The sequence below is a fragment of the Periplaneta americana genome, chromosome 17 (genome assembly GCF_040183065.1).
Source record: "Periplaneta americana isolate PAMFEO1 chromosome 17, P.americana_PAMFEO1_priV1, whole genome shotgun sequence".
Lineage (NCBI taxonomy): Eukaryota > Metazoa > Arthropoda > Insecta > Blattodea > Blattidae > Periplaneta > Periplaneta americana.
This window is the reverse complement of record NC_091133.1, coordinates 105,360,782-105,386,170: the sequence shown is the minus strand read 5'-3', so window position 1 is coordinate 105,386,170 and position 25,389 is coordinate 105,360,782. Positions and strand designations below refer to the sequence as shown.

Sequence of the window (25,389 nt, the reverse complement as noted above, 5' to 3'; positions counted from 1 at the left end):
TGTTACTATATGAGTCAGTCATGGATACTTAGGGGAAAGACGAGGAGAGAGAGGGGAAAGAAATCTACTTATAAGAATTTCTTAAGGACAATTTAAGAATGTAGAAGGCAAGTTACACTAGAATACCAGAAAAGTACATAAGAAAAACAGCTGCAGTCACAAGAGAAGAATTGCAATTTAACCCAATGGACTCGTATTTAATTTCCCTGCACTCGCATTTAATGTCCAGTTTGCAGAGTGATGTAAAAATATTGATAGAAAAAATAACTACGCAAGATTTTATGATGTAAAATTTATCACAAATTACGTCGAAAGTATGTGCTTACTGATTAAGATGTCTTACTAAGATATTTCGGTGTAGTAAATATCGTGCAACCACAGCTCGTCAAATGATGTGATTGGGTTAAATCAAATGACTCTAAACAGACATTTCTCAAAGTTTAATCACTAATGATTATAATAATAGCCTAAAATTATTATTACTACAATGTATTATTATTATTATTATTATTATTATTATTATTAAATATCTAAAATAGAAAATATTTTTCTTGCAGATCAATGAACGTCCAATGAAGAGATGGGCTGAAAACTTTTGTGGACCGTAACAGCCCTTCTGGGACTATAACCCATATGGCTGATGATGATGTATCACTTTCGTCACTGGATTTTGTGTGTTGTGTGTTCACAGAAAAAAAAAAAATACCGAAATGGACTAAATGCACAAGCAGAAATGAGGTTACAACTTTCCACCATAAAACCAACACATTTATCCCAATGACCAGAATTATTGAGGTATTAGCTTTCATATCGTTATCAATTATTAAATACTAATAAAAATATAATAAATTCGTATCGTAAAGACTTTTATTTCATTATTTAGTTCATATAGAATTTCATAGTACTGACTATATTCAATACCCTGTGTAATTTCAATAAAATTGAAAGTTCAAGATTTTGACAACATATGTGCATTATTAATCCAGTTTCAATTTTGTAGTTAACCCATTTCAATTAAAGTTTAATAATACGCTATTCATAAATAATAATAATAATAATAATAATAATAATAATAATAATAATAATAATAATAATAATAGCAGCAAAACAAAGAAACTGAATTAAGGGTTTTACGGCTAACTATAGGCTAAAAGGGATTCCTTGGTGAAAACATATCGACAAACACTGCTCTAGACCAATTAGAAAAAAAAAAAAAAAGAGTTTATGAAACCCTAAACACAGGAGAAATATTGGAATAACTCTGTAAACAGCGAAGATATACTTGTGTAACATTTATTATAACATATGGCAAAGATGAACATAATGAAAAGACCTATCGCAGTATTTTTATACAGCAATTAAAATTAGATAAATTAGAAGTGTATACATGATTCTAAATTCAGCACTGCTAATGGCGAAGTGCCTTCAGTTGCGGTTTATTCTAACAAATGAAGGATACTTTGATCAGTGTTTATGATAAATGCCTGTCACCAGTAACCAGTCAGGATATGCAGAACAAAAGTGTTCCAAATCTTTGTTATGACTATGACTGTACACCATCAAATAGGAGTAGGCCTATCAGAAAGGTACAATTGGTGTAGTTATAGCTGTGTGACAATGAGACTTCTTTTCAATAGTCTCTCATTTGAGACCTTTGGAGAGGCCAAGATGTAGATGGAAGAATAATATTAAAATGGATTTGAGGGAGGTCGGATATGATTGTAGAGACTGGATTAATCTTGCTCAGGATAGGGATCAATGGCGGGCTTATGTGAGGGCAGCAATGAACCTCCGGATTCCTTAAAAGCCATAAGTAAATAAGTCTCTCATTTGAATAATGAAAGGCAGCAGTTACCAATTGAACTATTGTCCACAGACTCCTAAGCAACATGTTTTTTCAATGGAATTTAACTAAGCTTAATTTTGTCACATCCCAATTTTTATCAGCTTGCTGGAATATTTTTTATTTAACTTAAACTTCTGAGACACAGAGTTTAACAGAAATGAATTTACCTGAGACTTCTTGGCTTACAATTTTGCATACCTATTTGATATTTTCAATTTTTTAATCTAATCTTTAGGGTCTAACTTCAGTTGTATTCAACATTCAGGATAGACTGAAGCAATGATAACAAAATTAAACTTGCGGTCACGCTGAGAGAATTTGATTCATTTCCAACCCTCAGTGACTTTCTAACACATGATGAACTATCATCCAATATCTTTGGAAGTATAACAAACCATCTTCATTGATTAAGATTACATTAGAACTAAGGGAATATTATTCTTTCTGCAGTGGAGGAAAAAGAAGTATGAAAAATTTCCTCTTGGTGACAAATAATAGTTTGTCCATAAAAAAAGGTCTGACAGAATTATTACAATTATCTTCTGATTCGAGCTTAAAAATCGTGTTTCTTACAACATTCCTGCTACAATCTTGATTGTATTTACCACCCATAGTAAATTTTTCACTTCCTGAACAACAAGTATAGAAGTAAACTTAATGTTGAGGTAGACTTTCGACTTAAGAGGGTCTACAACCAAACCAGTCTTTGCAAAGCAACATCAATCATCCCACTGATAACCTCAGGATAAGTCTAAAAAACTGGTTTCATTTTGACGGCAAAGATATGATATAACATAAAATAAATTTATATATTTTATGTACTGTATTTTCAGATTATATTCAAAAGCTAAAACTGAAATTTAATATCTCTGTTTAATTCACTACCTTATGCAAATATATTCAACGAGTAGAACAAGATTACCAGCCAAAATTATACAAAACATTTTGGAGGTCCGTGCCACTAAAAGATTAGGCACCAGTGATGTACGGTAATTATAAAATGGGTGCTGAAAACAGCATGAGAATCGCGATAAATAGTAACGCACTGTACCTTTAATAAACACATAGAGGATGGAGCTACAAGGTGGGGCTATTTAAGAGAACTAGTTTTAATTAGAGATTAGGGAAAACACGGAAATTTTACTTGAAGCAAGTAACGCGATCGGTTTGGAAGTAAATCCCGAAAAGACAAAGTATATGATTATGTCTCGTGACCAGAATATTGTACGAAATGGAAATATAAAAATTGGAGATTTATACTTCGAAGGGATGGAAAAATTCAAATATCTTGGAGCAACAGTTACAAATATAAATGACACTCGGGAGGAAATTAAATGCAGAATAAATATGGGAAATGAGTGTTATTATTCGGTTGAGAAGCTTTTATCATCTAGTCTGCTGTCAAAAAATCTGAAAGTTAGAATTTATAAAACAGTTATATTACCGGTTGTTCTGTATGGTTCTGAAACTTGGACTCTCACTTTCAGAGAGAGAAAAAAAGGTTAAGGGTGTTTGAGAATAAGGTTCTTAGGAAAATATTTGAGGCTAAGAGGGATGAAGTTACAAGAGAATGGAGAAAGCTACACAATACAGAACTGCACGCATTGTATTCTTCACCTGACATAATTAGGAACATTAAATCCGGACGTTTGAGATGGGCAGGGCATGTAGCACGTATGGGCGAATCCAGAAATGCATATAGAGTGTTAGTTGGGAGACCGGAGGGAAAAAGACCTTTGGGGAGGCCGAGACGTAGATGGGAGGATAATATTAAAATGGATTGGAGGGAGGCGGGATATGATGATAGAGACTGGATTAATCTTGCACAGGATAGGGACCGATGGCGGGCTTATGTGAGGGTGGCAATGAACCTACAGGTTCCTTAAAAGCCATTTGTAAGTAAGTAAGTAAGTAAGTTTTAATTAGAAATTACTCATTAATGAAGTTCATGGCGAAAATAGTGAAGCTAGCAACAATTGCTTTATGGTATTGGATTTAATTTGAAATAGAATGTTATGGTTATAACACGGAATGATTCAGACTTTAACAACTTTAATGGATGAAGAAAGCAATTTTCATTCTGTAAGGTTTCATTAAGAAACAGTCACCATATTGGTCAGTTGAATAATCACCAGTGGCGGCTGATTGGCTGAAGTAAGTGACACCGGGCCTCAGTCACTTTGCTTCCTTAAACTCAAAATGTTAGTGGTTTTAGTCGTATATAACATATTATATTAGTTATTTCAATGAAGCGTATAGAGTTGTAGAAGTAGAAAACTTTGTGATGTATATAGACCTGTCTTGAAGTAAAATTTGTTCCTGAGGCCAGGATCGCTCGTGCCGGGTCTGGCTTCTACATTTCGTATGTTTCCACGGGTTTTAAGGTTGCACTCAGAAAGCTGAAACTGAGGCACATTTCTTGTGGCCTACCAGGTATTCCCGCACCCATCAGCCTCCACTTCTCCCATTCAGAACCCGGTCTTTTGTCAATGCTGGTCTCAAGTGTTGGTTGGAATGAGAATAACAGTGGTGAATCGTCGCGTGGTCCACTGTGGTTATGTGTTTCGGGAAAATAGAAATCGAAGGAAATGCGAGAAATAATGATGATAATTGTAATAAATTCATTGTTAGAGTATCGTTATCAATAGGAAATAATATTGAAAAAAGTAAAGTTTTAAATTAAGACAGACCTACGCCATCACTGACAATTTTTCAGAAAGATAATCTTAAAACGCGAGCTTTCAATGCATCCTGGTGTGAGTAACATAAATGGGTCTTTGGTAACGTGGTACGAAATAAACTTTTCTGCTGGTCGTGCTTGTTGCTGTCAAAAAAAAATAATAAAAAAAAAATAATAATAATAATAATAATTCGAAATTTTCTCGGGCTTCCAGCCAGGTCATAAGTTGGTGATCCACCGACGTTTCGAGGATGTTCATCTTCCTCATCTTCAGGGTTAAATGATATCTGAGGGTACCCAGCTCCTTAATTTATAGTGCCAGAGGGAGGAGTTAGCCGATTGGCTGTTATTAGTGCGGACCACGGCGAGAACGCGGCTGACGTGCTTCAGTAGTTATTTAATAATAATAATAATAATAATAATAATAATAATAATAATAATATAGTAATAATGTCAATCATAATAAAGTATCATCAATAATAAACATTTTGTATGGAAGGTAGCCTGCTTAAATTACTTACTACAGGCCTCACCGAGGATTTCGGTCACCAGCTGCTACTGATAACCACAAGGGAGTCATGAAAACCATATTACAGTCTTACTAATAAACCGTGTATAGTTTTTATACGAGACTTATGCAGTGTTGGGACAGAAAACGCTACTAATAAACCATGCATAAGCGGTGGATGTATAAACAGGCTGTAACTATACAATGGGAATTGCTTTACAGTAGTTATATACACGAAACCCCTTGTTTAAGCGTTGTATATAGAGAAAAAATGGCCGCCCCTCTAACAGCTGTTCGTATCGACTATCATTTTATGATGATGGATGCCTTGTAACCACAGAAGAACACACCAAAGAGCACAGAATAAGTAGAATATTATTGCTGTAGCTTATATTCTTTGACCAAAATATAGTGTGGTAATCGATCAGAGCCACTTGTACTATCGATTCTTAACACGGCACACTAGACCGCTCTACCGGATGCAATAGAGAATCTCAGATATTCTATTACCTTTCGTAATGAAGTAATGACGAAACGATGACGTAGTTGTGTAACCGTTATACTGTTATACATGACGTATGTAGTGATTATTAGTAAGGAATTTACACACGACTTATAAACGTGCTACTCATTGTATAAGTATAAGAGAGTTAAACGTCTGTATATAGAGTTTTTATATATATATGTATATATGACCAGCCTCATGGTCTAGTGGTCAGAGCTTCTGGCTATAGTTCATGAGGTCCTGGGTTCGATTCCCGGTTAGAGCACAGGAATCTTTCCTTAAAGGGGATTATTCCTGTGTTCGTCCATGGTCTGGAATTAGGTTAAGTTTAGATATAAGACCTCTCCTGGCACCACATTATCATAATCATCCTATCACATCATCGGGGTAATGTAACTCTGCCTTCCAGGCGCCCCAACCTCAGAAGTGGGTTACAATTAAGCCACGGCCAGGAGAGAAGACCAGAAATGTCGAAAAGACAACCTGGTGGCATTGGATTAAAATAGAGTTTTTATTAGTAAGACCGTTAAAGTCTACAGAGCAAAAAGGTTTGTATAACAACTCTGACAAATAATAATACACACCAACGCCATGAACCCAATCCATCTTTGTAGTATGTTTCCTAATTTGCTGGTGCTAAGAAAGACAGTGCACCTGAGTAACAGCAACTGTCGCTACGAAACCAGAAAACTGCTTTATTTCTGTTGTTGCAATCCAATACCAACTTAGGTTTCAAGGTTGGAGAAATGTTTGATTTATGATAATTTAATTCATATATTGATATACAGTGAAAACTGTTCAAATCGGAACCTGAATAATCCGGAAGCCTGTCTATTTCGGAACAATTTATTGGTCCCGGCGAAATTCATATGTATTATGTGTAATTTTTCCTGAATAAAACGGAAACTGTTCAACGCGGAAACGGAAACTGTCTGCTACTGTTCAAAACGGAAATAATATTTTGGACACACTACTTTAATGTAAACTATATTTTGAAACAGTATGTACTTTCAAGGAATATACGAAATACGTAGGTCATTAAGATAAAAACAAGTTTTCTTTCTAAAATTTTTGAGGGTGCGAGGGTGTGTTGGCCTGGTGGTCATAAATTTATTACCCTATTGACTAGGCAGACGAGTCCCTTCAAAGATGTTCATTGCTTCGCTCCTGTATACTGTAGTAGCTGGGTACAATGCAAGTGTATTAGTGATTTCGTGATAAAAAAGTTGCGTAAAAATGTTGCACTATCATTAATTGATAAAGTAAAAGTTATCGAGGAAAATTAGAAACGAAGAGTATGGAAAACAGTATTGAAATTTATGAATGGAAAACTCAGGTGTAATGTAACACTTTCAAAAATAAAGGCCGTATCATGAGTGAGTGGCGTGCGGTCAATAATGGTGACATAAAAGGAAAGAGAAAATAACTGGTTACATAGAAATAAATGAACTGTTGTGGGAGTGGATTCTTCTTGCCCTTTCAAAGAGCATGCCAATTTCTGGATCTATTCTGCAAAGCAAACCTTAAACTGGCAAAGAAATTAGATAATCCAGAATTCAAGACTTGTAGGCTCCTAGCCCAATTAAATAATGTGCTGTGATACACAGTAAAGTATTATATTATAGTGTTAGATATTAAATTTAGTGTAATTAATGAACTTTATAGTGTTTAATGAGTTACGATACAATTTATACAGAAAATGAGATTTTCATCAAGATTATTCACCAATTAAATAAGCGACATGAAGCTGATTTAAGTCAGTAGTGTTAAACGGAATATTTTGTAATTCCTACAATTTGCGGCATGCCATTTTGTTTTTCATTTATACAAATGATAAAATATTTCATTTTAACGTCACACCTGAATAACACGGAAACCTGTCCACAACGGAAAAAAAATTAGGACCATGTCACTTCCGTCTTCAACAGATTTCACTGTATTACATTTGTATTTTATTGATATTTATGGGCCCTCTTGTCCGCGATCCTGTTTCTACCTCTACACACAACGGCAGACTCATAAGACAATACTTCACCCAGGAATCCTGCAGTATGTACACTGCAGATGGCTGCAACACGCTGTGCCTCACCTCATAGTCAGGGCTACCGTGCACGACCAGCCTGTGTGACGCTGCCTCCTGCCGCGCCGCCCTGTACAGCTCCTCTGTCTTGCGTCGCCGCTCTGCCTCTCGCTCCAGGCGCCGCCTCCAGGTCTCCTCCCGCTGCCCCAACAGTTCCAGGCAGTGCTGCAGGGTGGCCAGCACTCCTGCCGTTGTGGCCTTGAAGGTCATAGCCTCTCCTTTGAAATCGATGGCGTGGGCACCATGCTGCGCCGCAGTGTCTGATCCCACCATGCAGTTCACACAGCTTGCATTTTCACAGCAAGGTGGCATAACTGCACACATGCAATGTAACATAACTGAATAACTGTTGATATTTAACATATGGGAGTAACAACAGGACTTGCAAAGAATATACAGTAGAACTTGGTTATAACGACATCCAAGAGACCTTGAACATTATGTTGTTATAAACGAGTGTCGTAGTAACCGAGATTAGTATTATCAGTCTAGTGAGGTGGAAAATGAAAAATAAACTTAATTAGGCTTATTTTAGGTTTATGTATTCACTTTTAAGCCTACCATGAACATAATAAAGTGGACATTCAATAAAATTATAAAAGAGTATTCTGTATTAAAACAGTTTGTTCAGTACTCACTAAACTTCTTTACTTAGGAGTCAAGTAATCAGTCATTTTACTCTGTTGTCTCCTACTTGCCGAATACACACTTTCTAAATTACGTCCTACGAGTATGTTTATAATTTCAGTTACAATTTCACTGCTCCCTCCTCTAGCTTCGATCCATTCTGTTCAAATGCAGCAACAATTTTATCCTTGCTCTTCCAAATCGTTTGAATTGTGAAATTAACTAGGCCAAACTCACAACACATGTAAGCTTTTTTAATTCCATTCTCAATTTGATGAATCACTTTAACTTTTTCTTCGAATGTTAAAAACTCTTCTTTTAGTGGCCATACTGCGTTAAAATGCGTCCATTTAGTGAAAACTTCTTATCGAAATTAAACGCAAGCAGCTACTATTAATACCGTATGAATTCAGGTGGGTTACAATGAGGTGGGGAATCTGCCTGCATTTCAGGGGTCTATGGCAGAAGGAGACAGTAAAGAATATGCCAGGTTACCAGATTTCAACAAAATATATCTTAAAATACTTTGGATCTTAGAAAATCGTATTCCAAACTGAGGTTGAAAATGACGTTATATGCAAGGCAGATGCATATACGTTTGTTGTATTAAGCAAGGTAGAAAAGCTTATGTCTTATGGAGAATTAGTTGGGACCACAGAATATTTGACGTTATAGGCGAGGTGTCGCACAAAACGAGGTCACTATAACCAAGTTCTACTGTATTCCCATTAAGTTGTACGTATGTGGGATTGTAAAGCACAATTATAAACTGCAGAGTACTTACTTACTTACTTATGGCTTTTGGAGAACCCGGAGGTTCATTGTTCGCCCTCACATAAGCCAGCCATCGGTCCCTATCTTGAGCAACATTAATCCAGTCCATACCATCATATTCTTCCATCAAATCCATTTTAATATTATCCTCCCATCTACATCTCGGCCTCCTCAAATGTCTTTTTCCCTTCGGTCTCCCAACTAACACTCTATATGCATTTCTGGATTCGCCCGTAAGTGCTACATGCCTTGCATTTATTTGAAAACTCACCTTTATCTTTGAGCTCCCCAGCATTAGAAGTTGTTCCACTATGCTCATCCTGCAGACCTGTAGAAATAACAAACATTACTTAAACATCTTGGCTGTAACCTGCACCCAGCCTGGCGTAGTGAACACAGTTTATACACTCAAAAATTTGCACAAACGGTTTGCTTAAGCAATTTGGGAGAGGGGGAGGGGAAATCCTTTGCAAAAACATCTGGTAATAAATACTCTCCATGCATGAAAAAACATTCCTAAATAGCTCTATAATAATCAATCTGTTTAGCAAGTTTGGTTTCAACAGTTATGAAGTGTTCTGTAATCAGTCTGTCTAAAAGTTGTAATATGCATGAACTACTTTGCACAAACCCAGTTAGTGTTCAGATCAAGGAAAAAACTAACAAGGCTTGTGCAAACCCCTGAATTGTGCACAGATGCATGAAACTGTTTGTGCAAACTGCATGAACATATAAATGGTGCTTTAAATTAAAACTCCTAGGTTTCCTCTGTGAATAACTAGTTTTTCTGTAGTAAATACTTTTAAACGACCAGATTTTTCAGTTTTATGCCAGTTACTAAATGACAATGATGCTGTGCGCATTGCATGGTCGTAGCTTCAAATCCACCAACACAGAGAAAGTGTTCTGAATCACTACATCACTTGTCAGGACAGTAAAATGTCCCTACTTTTCTAACTTTTAATGATTGTTTATTATTTTTCCGAAATAGAATAGTTATTTTTTAAGAAATTGGAACCACAGTCTATTGAATGAATTTGGCAACTCTGCACTCCTACTGCAGCAGCTTTTTACAAATATTGAAAATTTAACGAGCATCACTGTTAGTTTCGTTGTTGTTCGGTGTAGTCAATAATAAGTAACAATCAATGTTTAGATTTACTGTAAACCTACCATGTTTAGCAAATTAAATAGAGAACAAATGATAGTGATGAAGAGGATAGTGCAATGCTGTGGAGTAATATTTAGCACGTCTGACCATGAAACAAGTCGACCCAGATTCAAATCTTGGTTGGGACAAGTTACCTGGTTGAGGTTTTATTTTCCGGGATTTTCCCTGAACCAATTGAAGTTGGATAACTTTCGGTGTTGAACCTCGGACTCATTTCGACATCATTAATTCACATATCATCATCCATACCATATCCCAGGTTAAGTTCACAGTGCAGTGTGCTGTACTTGAACAAGAGTGTGACCGTTCGGCTACAAATATCATTCACAGAACAGAAAGTCTTAGGCTGCAGTCCCTCCTCCATAAAAGAGATAGAAGAGGATAGTGACAATGAAAAGGAGAAAAAAAAAATGAAGTGAATGTGCAGGAACAGCAACAGCAGTATGGTACCTAACTAAAACATTAAGGTACTGTAGGCTACAACAAAATTATTTATTTAGAAATGTGAGGGCTTGTCTATACAATACAGAATAATGCACAAGATGATTAAAATAAATTAATAATTTTTAGTTTTTTTTTTTTTTTTTTTTTCCCTTTTGGAGGAGGGCCCACAGGCAAGCACCGCAGCTTTAGACTTATTGTGCAACCTCCTTGTGTTGGAATGATGGTTGAAGTACTTAGGATTGCTTCTTTCAAGCACATGATTCACTGCATGGTGTCATTGTATCGATTCAGCAACAGCATCCAGTTCTGACTGGATACCTGATTCTCCACCTGCCTGTGATGTTATTCTGCAGCCTCCTCAGATCAAAGGCATTTGTTTGCAATTCATGTGCTTGAATCTGCAGCATCCTCAACCAGAGGAATACACTGTCATCGATTCCATGACTCACCAAGGCGCCATCTATCCAAGGGAGCTACATTTCTCCGGTCACTCACAGTTCGCTTATTAAAGCCCCTGCGGCTTTGCTGGATATGTGCAGCTCCCACAGACAGATGCCGCCTATAGGCAGATCCTAGAACCACGTCTGATACGTCCTTCTGGTCGACCTGTAAACTATTGAGATGATCAATGGAAATGATAGTAATGAAGGCGAAATGAGTCTGAGGTCCAACGTCGAAAGTTACCCAGAAATTCTGCTTCGAGTAGTTGAGGAAAAACCTCAGAAAAACACCAACCAGGTAACTTGTCCTGAACAGGATTTGAACCTGAGTCTGCTTGTTTCACAGTCAAGAAGGCTGTTACTGCACAGTGGTGGACTAATTTTTAGATTACATTGTAGATTAAATTGAAATATGTGATTCATATATAGTAGATGATACTGAAATAGTAACAGGTCTTAGTGCTGAGGTAGTGGCAAAGGTTAGTTATATTTTTGAAGTTGGTCTTTTTTCCATTACGCATTATAATTTATAATATAGATAATACAATTTAAATTAATCATACTTCTTTATGCATTATATTTATCCATTACATATGTATAATTTATCCATCATGGCTTAAGTGCACAATACCGGAACAGGCGTATGGTAATTGCATAGAAGACACCGCTGCTCACAAGCCACTTACATCTCGTAGGCAGTTCTGTTAACTCTGATACTCTTATCTATGTTTATTATACATTATGTTGGTTTTTAACGGCTCGGGAATAATATAGAAGGGTTATGGCGAAAGTATCGGTATCTTGGGGGGCAGTGGAGGGCTTGTCCTCCCACTATAAGTCTTCCGCTGTATCGTAAATGCAATGGATATCATCTTTGCAGGTAGAGGAAGCATTAACATACAAATATATATAAATATGTCATTTTAATATTATTTTATACCAATTCGCGTCTTCATTCGTACTTTTAAATTATCATGTGACATTTTGAAGTAATAAAACACTATTAACATTAACCTAACTTGTATGGATATAGTTAGTAAAATTGAAGTTGGTACACTGTACTGACGGTTCACTGCTCACTGTTTACTGTTTACTGATGATTTCACTCAATGCTGGTTAACTCTATCATGTTAAGGGAACAGCTGCTTAAACCCTGTTTTCCATACTCTGAATTAACATCATTGTTGATGTCATCTAGTGTGGGGTTTATATTAATGATATGGAAGGTGTATTTTTGTTGGAGATTTAGAGGTTGTTCTCGTAACTTGACTTTGTAGCATAGTGGTTAAGCTACTAGTATGTCGAGTTGAAAATTCGAGGATCGAATCCTACTTAAGTAAGATAAGTAATTTAAAAATGTAATATGCATTGCAATTGGTTTAATGTATGTTAAATATAAATAATGTGTGAAATTAGTGACATTGTGAGTGATGTAAGATATAAAATAAGGTAGGTGATAGGAGGAGGAAGAAAAGCAGGAGAGAAGAAGAGAACAGGAGTGTAATTTCGTTTTTATTTCCGAGTAAATAAGATGACGTCATGAGTGGCGGTATTTGAAATATTCACTGCTCTGGTATGATGTAGTTGTTTCTGAATCACTTTTCATTATAAAGAGTGATATTACATATAGGCCTATGGAAAATGAGCTAATTACTAATGGTATGTCCCTCCGATGAACTGTCCCTACTTCTCGCTTTTGAAATGTGGCAACACTACTATCACTAGTATAGGCCTATATGTTAAGTAATCAGTCATGCCTTCTTGTATTATCAATCTAAGAATATTATCCAACAATACATTAAGTTTCTTTAACACTTCTGTTTCTTCACACATATGGCACAGTTTTCACTATACTAGGCTTAGCCTACTGGCAATTATGAGTACATATACACCGAGGAAAGCCTATACTGGTAAACTTGGAAGCTACTGAACATATTTCATAATATACACGTTAAAATGATGTGTCATTTTCTGTTTAATGTTATTTGTTTCCAATTCAGTTTTATATTTAAATAAGTTACATAACCTCGTTGTTTAAAAGTTTCGTCCTTCAAAATGACTTGTTTTAAGCAAATTGTAACTATCGAATTTGATTGAAGCTATGGAGAATAGGCTAATGAAAACAACATACAAATGTGTTGAATGTCTTACCTGTGCCATGCTTCAAAGACGTTGAGGCTTCAGCGCATGCATCAAAATAACCTTGTAGGGTTTCAATCTGCCGGCACAATATGTCACGGAAAGTTTCCATCTCGGCAAGTTTCTCCTTAAGACCTGGAAGCAGATTTTGGAACATTCAAACATGTATCTATATTATTAAATATGTTTCTAAATGATCAAAAACTATGTGTGCTCAACGCACCTCTACCTTTCTTGAAACTTGATGTGGAAGCAGTGGACAAGGTGTTGGATGTGAGGGAGATGGCACTACCATGACGTTTAAGGTTATTTTCACTGCCGTAGCCAGATTCAGTCTGTTGACATAAAGAAAGAAACGATTGCATGTTACTATTTGCATAGTTTTCTTTGGAAATATAGCTACATCACTTCTATTAGAAATAAATTCCACTTCACCTTATATGCATCCAGGGTTTCTACCCATCGTTGCTTTTCTTCGGGAGTCTCTGCTCGCAGGTACCATACACAATCATTTACGGAAACATCAAATCGACATTCATCAAATTCATGAGGCTGGAAGAGAGAGAACAGTACATGCTTACTCATGTTTGCACCTTGTTTGTGCTATAAATGAAACCGACTGAAACATGACAAGTACCTTTATAGTAGCCTTAAATAAACTGATGGCTCCCCTACAACCGAAGCCTGTATCTTGCTCTGATTTATAGTATGAAAGAGTTCCATCTTTCAGCACAATGAAGCGACTTTGCCAGCCGTGAATATAATTAGTCCATTTACTGAGTACTCCTTGTATTTCTGGAACTTGGTAACCATTCTCGGAATCATCATCCTCATCACTAAAGATGAGACCGTGTTCATCCATGATTTCTCTTGAAACGACTGCTGTCATTCACAACATGTTCAAAACTCTTATGAATCCTTCGCTTATCTTTATATTACTGTGCGTAATAGTAATCGCATTCTGAATCACAACATCCCGTGACAAGTTGCCATATTGTCTATTATTCACTGCGAGTGGTTTCGTACGTTCATATATGGTTACGCCCGGTTATATATTTTCCACAACAAATACCGTATATAGTTCAGTAATAATCCTTCAGATGACAGGAGCAGTGCTCTCACTTCTGCTGCCCTCTGAATACTGTCAAACTCCCGAGAGAGATAGAAATATTTTTGTTGTAGTTGTTGTTAACTTCAATTGTTTTTCGAAGTCTTATCAACGTTATCAATAATAATTATATCTCAAAATTGAACCTATAGTTCTATACGAATCCGAGTTTCATTTATGTTCTTTAAACACTGTCTGAAATTAAAAAGTGTATTAGAAGTTGGATGCAGAATGGCATAATGGATCGGTTATAATTTTTGGAGAAACTTTGCATGTATAAGGATAGCGAATGAAATAATATTTTGGACATTCGATTCACTCTAATCCATTGATTGGTAAGAGGTCCAGGCACTTAGTATAAAATCGGTTTTTGAATATTGCAGTATACAATTATTTTACCAGTACTATTTAATTTTCCAGACGTTTCGTCTGATGTTAAGATAAATATGCACAATGTATAGTACTGTCATCAACATAATGTTCTGTTATTTTCAGATCATTGGTTACAGACAATGCAGGGTGATCAAAGTAAAACATTGACAGAAACGTCAACACTTCACCGCAACCACAGAGCAGCAGATGGTATTAATGTGACTACCGGTACTCCGTCTGCAAGAGCAAATATTGGAGATAGGAAATCTGTATTATTACAATGTGTTCTAGAAAAGGATCCACAAGCAGCAGATGTGAAATGGAGTTTGTTTGTTGCTGCTTGTCAGAGTTACAGATACGATTCGTGCTTGAAACCCTTTCCACCACAGTTCATTATTAATGGTGCTAAAGATATTGATTCTTTGGTACGTGATAATTTAGTTTCTAATTTACATAGAAAAAAATGTACAATCCAAAATTCACGATGAAAATATGTTTGGCGAAACTAGAACAGAGGTAGTTCCCTTCGTACTCCGCTAATACACCAACTGTTTTATAGCTTTCCTCAGTCATGCTAGTCCTTGTTTGTGAGCCAGTGCATCGCATTGTCTTCACATCGTGTTCTCCTACTGACAGATCATTTTTTTAATTATTAAAATGCTCCCTGGACCAAATGGTAATTCCTTCAAAATGTTTAATTATTTTATCCAAATAAAATACTATCATTTGGTCTAGGGAGCATTTCAATAATTAAAATATGACCTATCTGTAGAACACACTGTGAAGACAGCGCAATCCAGTTGACAGTGGTAAAAATGGGGGATGAGAACCCTTTACCATTGTTAAAGAATGTGTCCTGGACCTCTATTGCGGGAAGATAATGGCCTGGCCAATGCTTACAACATAATTACTTATTCCTGTCCTATAATCCCTTCTCTCTGAATTTCTGAAATCATCTTGTCTGGAGCTTGCTACATTCAACATTTTGCACAGGTGCTCTTCGGAGTGGTATATTATATGATAACATTACAGCATATCACCCTTTAATTGGTTGAATGCTGATTTCATTGCAGCGTGAGGTTGTGGATAAAACGCCAGCATTGTCATTGCTGGCACAGCACCTCAATGATCCAGACGTGTACCAGGCAAATCCACAAGTGATTGACCTTCTATACTGGGTCCTCGTTCATCTTAAAGATGTTAGAATGAAGTCTGTGCCAAAGTTGGAGGTTTGTTCTTTATATTTAATTTTATATGAATTAACATTGAGTTCTAGATGTGATCCTTACATGAATCTATAAATATTGAAAGCATCCTGCACACGATATCTGCTTTGTTACCTTCACGCAATATATAAATGGGCTTCGGAAATACTACTACTGATAAGAGATGACTTGTAGTATTAATCAAATGTATGCAAGTGGGTAATGTATATGAAAGTATTTAAAATGGGCTGAAAATCCACTTATAGTTTATATCTGATAAATCGTGAAAAGCATACTGGATTATTGCATGGGCTATGGGAAAAGTTAATTTTCTACTTTTCTACATCAGAAGCTTTGGGTTTGCACTTACATAGACCTACTACGACAAAGAATATGCAATTTATAATAATAATTCTTAGGATCTTGTGGCTAATTCTGTTGTGAGACATAGCAAAGTACTGTTTTTAATACCTTCTGAAGACATCATCAAGTGGTCTTGACCCTGAAAAGAGGTAGTTTAAAATCTAAACCATTATTGTTGTACTACCGTAAATATAACAGGGCACTGAACTCTTACAAGACACTAACACAATGAGCTCAATGAGGGAAACCTCTATCAGTAATGCAATTCATTAAGGAAGGAGGTTCACCATTGGCCTGCAAAAATTTAGTGAAATTCATTTTTTTTATATCTCACCTACTGAAGAAACTAAATGAACAAAACTTTTCATGATTAATGTACATACATTACACTTTATAAAACACTACTCAGAATATTAAAATAGCTAATAATTACCTGTAAAAATAGTATCAAAGTTGCATAATTTTTTTTACAACTGTACAGCATTTAAAGGTAAAAGGTAAAGGTATCCCTGTAACGTGCCATGAAGGCACTTGGGGGGGCATGGAGGTAGAGCCCCATGCTTTCCATGACCTCGGCACTAGAATGAGGTGGTGTGGTCGGCACCACGCTCTGACCACCTTTTACCCCCGGGAAAGACCCGATACTCAATTTTATAGGAGGCTGAGTGAACCTCTGAGCCGTTCTGAAAGTTTGGCAACGAGAAAAAAATCCTGTCACCACCTGGGATCGAACCCCAGACCTTCCAGTCCATACCCAGCTGCTCTACCAACTGAGCTACCCGGCCGCCACTGTACAGCATTTACATAATAAAATATACAATTAGGCCTAATTAAATATCTGCTAGATTCTTTTATCGGAATGTTTTAAAGACCTACGTCAACAACATAGTCTAGAATCTTTTACCTATTCCTCCAGGAAATCCTTGCACGGATCCTTGTACTTAGACTTAATTTGGCCCATTATGCACCTTATAGGTGACCAAGGTGGCATTCGTGAATCCAATGCTGACAGGGGGGCCATCTTGCCTCAGTCCTGACAGTCAGGTTCCATCCTCATAAGCCCCCAGGCTTGGAGCTACAGATCCTTTCTATATCAGCATCAAAAACCCGTACTATCTCCAGGACTTGACCTCTGCCTATTTTTAAATATTGCAGACGATAGATGAAATGAGGGAAGATGGAGTATGTTGTAGAATGAAAGAGAGAAATGGGAGTTTACCGAGAAAAACCTTCTGCAACGTGTTTTGCCCATAAATTACATTACGACCTGGCCAGGAATCGAACCAGGGCCACCTGGATGTAAGACCAGCATGGTATCACGTGAGTCACAGCATGGAAGGTGCTCGAGAGAAACTTATGTGCACTTAAACGGGCCCTTTGTGTTATCTCCGAATTCTGACGTAAGCAAGAAATGATCGCTAAATTTTGCCTGGGTCCCTACCTCTCATTCAAGGACAGCTTTAAGTGTTGTAAATATACAAACAGATCTCCCAGCTTTACCTTCCTTCTAACGACTGCCATGTTAAAGATTTTTATCTCCCTCAACTGGGTTTGAACTAGCGAACTTTGAGTCCAATGGCTAGCAGGGTGACCACATCACTAGGGACGACTTGGGTATGAAATGCTCAAAGCCAGTCTATATCACCTCTAGTATTTATAGATTTTATTTCTGTTACCATCTTCATCTCTCTGACATAATTTAATCATGACTTCCACTTCAAACATAACACTGTCTGAACTCTATTCTTTGTGCATGCATGCAGTTCGACACTATAATGGAGTATGTGCACTGTGAGACGGCAGCTCCAGCCCCAAACCTGATCTTCCAGCTGGTCAGCGACCCTCAAGGCACCAACGAGGTCCGTTGGCAGCAGGTGTCAAAAGGCTACAAGACACTGTATGCATTCCATGGCAGCCGGCTCGACAACTTCCATTCTATCCTGCACTATGGGCTCCAGAAACATCTTAACAAGGTCTGTCCCTCCACTCTTAGGTGTTATGTAACCAGAAATGATGCCACTTCAGTTACATTGAAGGTTACAATGAGATTTGCAGAAACAGAACATATTGGTTGCAACATATAGAAAGAATGCCCCACACAGAATTTCAAGTCAACAGGCAGATGGTCCAGAGAACTCCCCAGGATATGTTGGAAGGATCAATCTAGGTTTCAAATTCCCGAAGACGTAACAGGACATCTGATTTAATCTATGATAAATTGAAGAATCATGTTTCATAACTTTTTTTTTTGGTAGGTTATTTTACGACCATTTATCAACATCTTAGGTTATTTAGTATCTGAATGAAATGAAGGTGATAATGCCAGTGAAATGAATCCGGGGTCCAGCACTGAAAATTACCCAGCATTTGCTCATATTGGGTTGAGGGAAAACCCCGGAAAAAAACCTCAACCAGGTAACTTGCCCCGACTGGGAATTGAACCCGGGCCACCTGGTTTCGTGGCCAGATGTGCTAACTGTTCTCCACAGGTGTGGACATGTTTCATAACAACGGGTTAGAGAGAAAAATAATAGATATATGCATATCATATTTTGCCATAATAAAGATGCACAACATATCATAAAATCTCATTTTCGCCAAAAATTGACGTATCAGCTTTTGTCTTGGAACCACAGAAATCTATTGGTACATGAAAGTGACAGTACAGTTATGCTCGCATATTATGTAAATTTATTTATGATGACAGAGGACTGATATTTCTCTTGTGTATGAATTAATGATGCACATACTATCAATTTTCAGATTTGTAAACATATCACTGTGTCTGTCATTTTACAGTATGGATGAGTAGGTCAAGGAAACCTGTCCTAACCATCATTGTCCTCCACAAATTCCAATTCGACTTGCTGAAGTTTAAACCTGGTTCTCTTAACATGCAAAGCCAATAACCTAGTCAGTCAACTGAAATCTTTACCTGGTTTTGGAGGTCGATAGAACAAGAGGCTAACCATGATAGACATAGCAGAAATGCTTATATCAGTGGATAGAGTATTTCTCCAAGTTTGCATTCGTAATAATTGCTATGACATACTTGTAGACTTAGCTGCTGGAGAGCAGTCAAAACGAAAACATAGCGTTCACTGGGGAAAACAAAGCTTTCTCCAAAACTAGGTAAAGATTTTAGAATCGCCCTGTATAGAAGTATGTATGTAGTGATGTGTAACTGTAGCCGATCATCTAACAGTTTCTCACCAAAAAGGTGATTTCCTACTCCTGACAGGTTTTGTTGAAGTTAGGAAGGACTGAAGTTGCTGTGAGTAAACTCCAAATATTTCGATTTTTTTCATCATCTTTATACCGTCATTCTGTTATCTCTGTGTAACTTAAACTGTTCTGAACAGTCTGTAGTTTAAGAGGATCATTTAATAAAAGAACACAATCAGATGACATGTAAACAATGATATTACTTGTAGAACTCCCTGTTTGGCCATGGCATCTATCTGTCCAGCGAGCTGAGTGTGAGTCTGCCATACAGCCCCATGGGGTACAGTTGGGGGCGGAGTATCGTGGGGAGTGAGATGAGCTGCGTGGCCCTCTGTGAGGTCGTCAACCACCCTGACGTCAAGTGTCAAGATAAAGGTAGGGGCACACCCTTGCACTCCATTGAGATACTAACATGAATTCTACTGAAGATGAAATTCTACATTTCATTTTGTGATTTCCAGAATCTGACAGATCCCGATCTATAGCCAAAGACAGTATAGGAGGGGAGGTGCCCAATAAATACTACGTAGCCCTCAACAGTGACCTAGTCAAAGTGCGGTATTTGCTGATTTACAGCAAGTATTCTCAACGAGCTAGGTAAGATTGAATCTTGGTCTAGCTTCATCCCTGATCTAAGAGTCAATTCAATTAAAAATTATAAACATATGTAATAATTTTCATTAATAATTGAAGAGTGTTTATATTTTAAAATTAAAAATGGATATTTACTCAAAATTCGCTTCAGCTACTTTTTTTCACATTTTAAAATTAAAAATGGATATTTACTCAAAATTCGCTTCAGCTACTTTTTTTCACATTAAATAAGTGAAGTGGTACCTCTAATTTAGGTTCTAGCTGTACATCTCATTTGACGATATGTGTCAAAAGAAGAAAAATTGTTTGTATACATATGAAGTCTGACTAGTGTAAAATATGTAGCTAGTTGACGATGTATGCAATGAAGGGGGGGAAGGAACTGGCCACTCTACCCCATTATCTCCTGGCCTAGTTGCCACATAAGTGGTGCTTGTTGGTATCACTTGTGAGGTTGACCTGTCTTCGGACAGTTGACTGGACAAATGAAGTGATTAATAGCATATACGGTATATCTCTGAGCCTATTTATGCCCAATATATTATTATACTTCTAGTCAAAAACTTCAGACATAAAATTAGGATGCAAAATCTAATCTTTCAGGTAAAGCTTCCTGTAAAGCAGATTTGAATAATTTCAAAGGAAAAATTGTTCCGGGGCCGGGCATCGATCCCGGGACCTCTGGTTGAATGTACCAGCGCTCTGCAAACTGAGCTACCTGGGAACTCTACCTGACACTGTCTCAACTTTCCCCTTTATATCCACACAACTCGCGTGGGCTGACGAAACGCCAGAGACCCACATCGAGTGCACACAAACTCTGTGTGACTTGAAATTGTGGTTTTCTGTTAACGTACACAGTGACGTATATTATTAAAAAATTAGGACTTACAATTTTATATGAATTACATTACAGAATTAATTTAACCCTAACTATTGCAGAAATACAGTCAAGAAGTGTGTTATCTATCTACACATTGTAACCTACAGAACACTGCATTCAATTGGAAATTCCCTCAAGACTAAAAGATTACACCACTTCACAGCAAGTTATTAATTTCGCTTTTTCCACAGCTCTGAGACCTCCAGTTCGTGGCTGGGCTGGTTAGGCAGACACAAGCTGCTCACCTTCATCCTGGGGTACATAGTGGTGCTTGCATCAGTGGGACTTTCCAACAATGACATGGTGCAACGATATTATCACCTTATGCTAAAGCGTGTCGGCCTCTGAAGCATTCCACACTGCCCAAGTTCATATATTTTTATAAGAGTCGAGGACACGCACAATGATCAAAACTTTCTGGAAGCATTTACACTAGTGGAAGTCTGTTGACACATTCCTAACTACTATAGCAGTACCTGTACATGTGCAGTCAATAAAACAAACTCATAATACCAACTTTATAAAATAAAATTCGTGTCATACATTTAATTCATGAACATTAATGTGAATTGTCAAAATGACTAAAATTGATTTTTGTTAAAATGATTCAATAAAGCATTTTGTTTTGTGAATGTGATAACTTATTTTTATTTTTTCATTGTACCAGGACACAAAATACAAAGAGAAAGTATTGTGACATTGTAAAAAAAAAAATCTGTTTAGGGATTTTCATGAAAATATTTATTATTAGCATCCCTGATACTGAGTGATTTTGGATACTGATATGTCATCTATCTTTGTACCCTAGTCAATATACAGAGCGTTTCAGTGGGATATCCCACTTTTTAAATAGGTTTGACTAACTAACAGAACATTAATGCAACCAAGTGTAAATGAGAGATTCTATCTGGGAAAATAACTTAAATACAAGATGTACTGGAAGTGTCCCCTTCACTCTGAGACACATTCTTGCCAGCTTCACCACATCTGATACATGCCTCAATATCTCTACATCGATTTTGTTTATTTCGGCTGTGATGTTTGTCCAGAGAGATCCTGGATGGGTTCGTGGTCTGTTTCTGTAGACTCTTCTTTCCTTGAGAAAGTCCCACAGAAAATAATCCGCTGACATTAAGTCTGGTAACCTTGGAGCCAACCTTTAGAGATAACACTGATCTTTTTTTTTTAAGGTGATAATGCCTGCTAAATGAGTCCAGGGTCCAGCACCGAAAGTTACCCAGCATTGAGGTTGAGGGGAAAATCCCGAAAAAAATTTGAACCTAGGCCCGCTCGTTTCACGGGCAGGCATGCTAACCATTACTCCACAATGGTGGACTGAAGAAGCTACTGATTTGTGCCATGACTTTATTAGAGGTGTGGCATGTGGCGCCATCCTGTTGATAACATCCATGCAGGGGCGAATGCTAGTCACGAAAGTTAGGCTCGCTCTTTTATTCATAGGGGAAGATGGGAGGATATAATAATTCATAATATAAAAATAATCAGACCCACATAAATAATTTATTTTATAATTATGAAATCATGAGTCATATTCGCTTATCAGATGTAGAAGTTCGATATAATATAACAAACACTGCCAACAAAACAGTTTTAGTTTTTCGACGCTGCCAACCAATGCATATTGTTGTATTGAGCTGCACTGAACGAGCGCACATATTCTCTATAATGTCTGTCTTCTCTTGAATAGTCCTTCGGGAAAATGATTTAATAATAAGGTTTCAGTAACACACAATTCCGAACTCATTGCAATACTTCAAATTAATGTTTAAGAATTAATAATACATGCAGCAGCTAACACATGCATTCCACTCATACAATTACATTGCACTCGCAAATCATAGCACATTGCCACTGTCAATACTGCTCTATGCAACGTTAAATAGTCGTTGGTGTAGCTCTCGGACCAGAGCTTCAAACAACACATAACAGAAGCATGTGCGCCTAGGACGGGCCAAGGAGGAAGGCACTTGCGCACACATCATATTCTCGCTATTTCTACGTCTTTCCTGTAGCTCTGAGAAATGAGCAAGCGTTGCAATACTTGCTGTGTGCAACCTGCAGATGGTATTACGCCTATACAGTATTCCAAAAATCAAAATAAATTTTAATGTATGTAACGCCATTTTGAGAAATACACATTCTACGAAAATATTGGGCTTGTGCAGCAAGCATAGCATGCCCGGAGAAATGCCCCTGCATCCATGCATAAGTTCCATGTCATCTAGCTAGTCAACAATGTCCGTGAAAATGTTCTTATACACATTAGTATTTAGTTTCTTCAAAGAAAATTGGTCCAATGATTCTGTGACTGGATAGTGCACACCACACACCAACTTTTTCTGGATGAAGTGTTGTTACGTGGTACACAAGAGAATTTTCTGAGGCTCATATCCTTGTGTTTTGAGAATTTACGTAGTTTGAGAGATGATTATACGACAACAATAAACATAAGTTATAACGACGTATAAAAGGCAATCTGCTGTCAGTGGTTTTAACTGAAACTCCTAATTTCCTGTATCATTTCAATGTACTTGCAATTTAAAAGTCACCTATGGACTCAGAGTTAGGCCTATAACTAATTAAAAAGTAGGATATTCCACTGAAACATTCTGCATATGTATAAACCGTAACAGTAGATTTGCCTGTGAAGTTTGAATTAAATTGCTCCATTAGTTCCTGAGTAATTTTTACCTGAACATAAAAGATGATAAAAAGCTTTTGTACGACATTTTTAATAGATACAGCATACCTCAAAGTCGGCCTGGTTGGCTGAGTTGGTATAGCGCTGGCTTCTATGCCAGAGGTTGCAGGTTCGATCCCAGGTCAGGTCGATGGCATTTAAGTGTGCTTAAATGCGACAGGCTCATGTCAGTAGATTTACTGGCATGTAAAAACTCCTGCGGGACAAAAATTCCGGCACACTGGCGACGCTGATATAACCTCCGCAGTTGCGAGCGTCGTTAAATAAAACGTAACATTTACATACCTCAAAATATTCCAGACGACCATAGTGTTCTGTTCCCTCTTCAACTTCTACATCTTCTAATTTTCTTTTCAGTTTCCTTTCTTCAGTTTGGCTGTTTTTATCACTGGGAGAGCACTGATATTACCTTCCTGTTTTCAGTTGCAATGAATGATCACATGAGTCTCCATGTTGGTAACACTTAATTGCCATGTTTTGCAGCATTTCAGTCCTTCCCACAGCACCATAACTGAAGAATAAAACAGTATCTCTAACTTCAATTTCTGATACATCTAAAGTCAAAAACACCGTGGAAAGTTAAAAGAAAGTGCAAAAGAAATAAGCTTAGAAATAAATACAGAAAAAAACAAAGTCAGTGGTACAGGATAAAAAGACAATAATCTCGCACCTTCTACGATTAACGGCTACAGTATAGAAATTAATAGCTTTAAATGTCTAGAAACTTCAATTGATAATACCAATGACGAAACAGAAGAAATAAATACTGACATCTAACAAAGTATATTACTCATTACAAACTGTATTCAGATCCAAATATATTCATCGAAATAAGATTAGTTCGTTCATTCATTCATTCATTCATTCATTCATTCATTCATTCATTCATTCATTCAGTGTTTTGCCCAAGGGCAGGTCTTTCACTGCAAACCCAGCTTTCTTCAATCTTTCCTATTTTCTGCCTTTCTTTTCGTTTCCTCATAAGATCCATATACCTTAATGTCATCTATGATCTGGTATCTTCTTCTACTCCGAACTCTTCTCCCCGTTCACCATTCCTTCAAGTGCATCCTTCAGTAGGCAGTTTCTTCTCAGCCAGTGGCCCAACCAATTCCTTTTCCTCTTCCTGATCAGTTTCAGCATCATTCTTTCTTCACCCACCCTTTCGAACACAGCTTCATTTCTTTAAAAAATGTTGTGCTGCTGGAAAAGTTGTTCTTTCTGAGATGCAAGGCTCCCACAATAAATAAAAACATTACTAGTGTCCGTCCATTATTAAGACACTTTTAAAATAATTTAATATAAGACAGTACAACACTTTATTTCAAATGGCATCATTTGGTGGAAAAGAAATACACGAAGGCAATTTTATGCCAATATTTCAAGTTCAAGAACAGGCTTAATTTATTATTTAACTGGAAGTCATTATTCAGCTGTCGGTTCTTAGAAATATATTTTGTTTCAGATGCTGACCAAATTGTCTATTAGGTCTAATATAGTGCCAAACTTATAAGTATGTATAATTGACTTAACTCCAGAAAATACAGGGTGCGTCAGAAAGAATGGATGGATTTCAAACTATCGATACGCAGCAAGGGGAGAGATAGAGTGGGGGGGATCACGACTGTTGGGTCAGCGAGAGAATGCAGTTTCAGTTGAGAACATAGTGTTGGTCTGGTGTACAACGTACTTTGATCGCAGAA

The 25,389-nt window shown here is 37.1% G+C and overlaps 2 protein-coding genes across 4 annotated transcripts in view; one reads left to right on the top strand and one right to left on the bottom strand.

The window, feature by feature from the left end:
* Positions 1–14,292, bottom strand: part of cert (ceramide transfer protein) — a 29,078-nt gene extending 14,786 nt beyond the window's left edge. The window contains exons 1-6 of one of the 3 annotated variants that reach the window (XM_069816098.1): positions 13,852–14,292; positions 13,650–13,766; positions 13,438–13,549; positions 13,227–13,349; positions 9,292–9,348; positions 7,629–7,933 (exon numbers count right to left, since the gene is read on the bottom strand). In XM_069816098.1, the coding sequence (XP_069672199.1) occupies positions 7,629–7,933; positions 9,292–9,348; positions 13,227–13,349; positions 13,438–13,549; positions 13,650–13,766; positions 13,852–14,103 (966 nt within the window). In that variant the 5' untranslated portion in view covers positions 14,104–14,292. The remainder of the gene's footprint in view (positions 1–7,628; positions 7,934–9,291; positions 9,349–13,226; positions 13,350–13,437; positions 13,550–13,649; positions 13,767–13,851) is intronic. The other 2 variants (XM_069816097.1, XM_069816096.1) reach the window with 2 other exon arrangements.
* A 48-nt stretch (positions 14,293–14,340) lies between these two features.
* Positions 14,341–21,604, top strand: LOC138692835 (protein mono-ADP-ribosyltransferase PARP16-like). The gene is made up of 7 exons (XM_069816099.1): positions 14,341–14,657; positions 14,818–15,119; positions 15,768–15,923; positions 18,026–18,235; positions 19,697–19,862; positions 19,949–20,084; positions 21,156–21,604. Exons 2-7 carry the CDS (start codon positions 14,835–14,837, stop codon positions 21,310–21,312), a joined length of 1,110 nt encoding a protein of 369 aa, XP_069672200.1. The 5' UTR covers positions 14,341–14,657; positions 14,818–14,834; the 3' UTR covers positions 21,313–21,604.
* Positions 21,605–25,389: the final 3,785 nt, after the last annotated feature.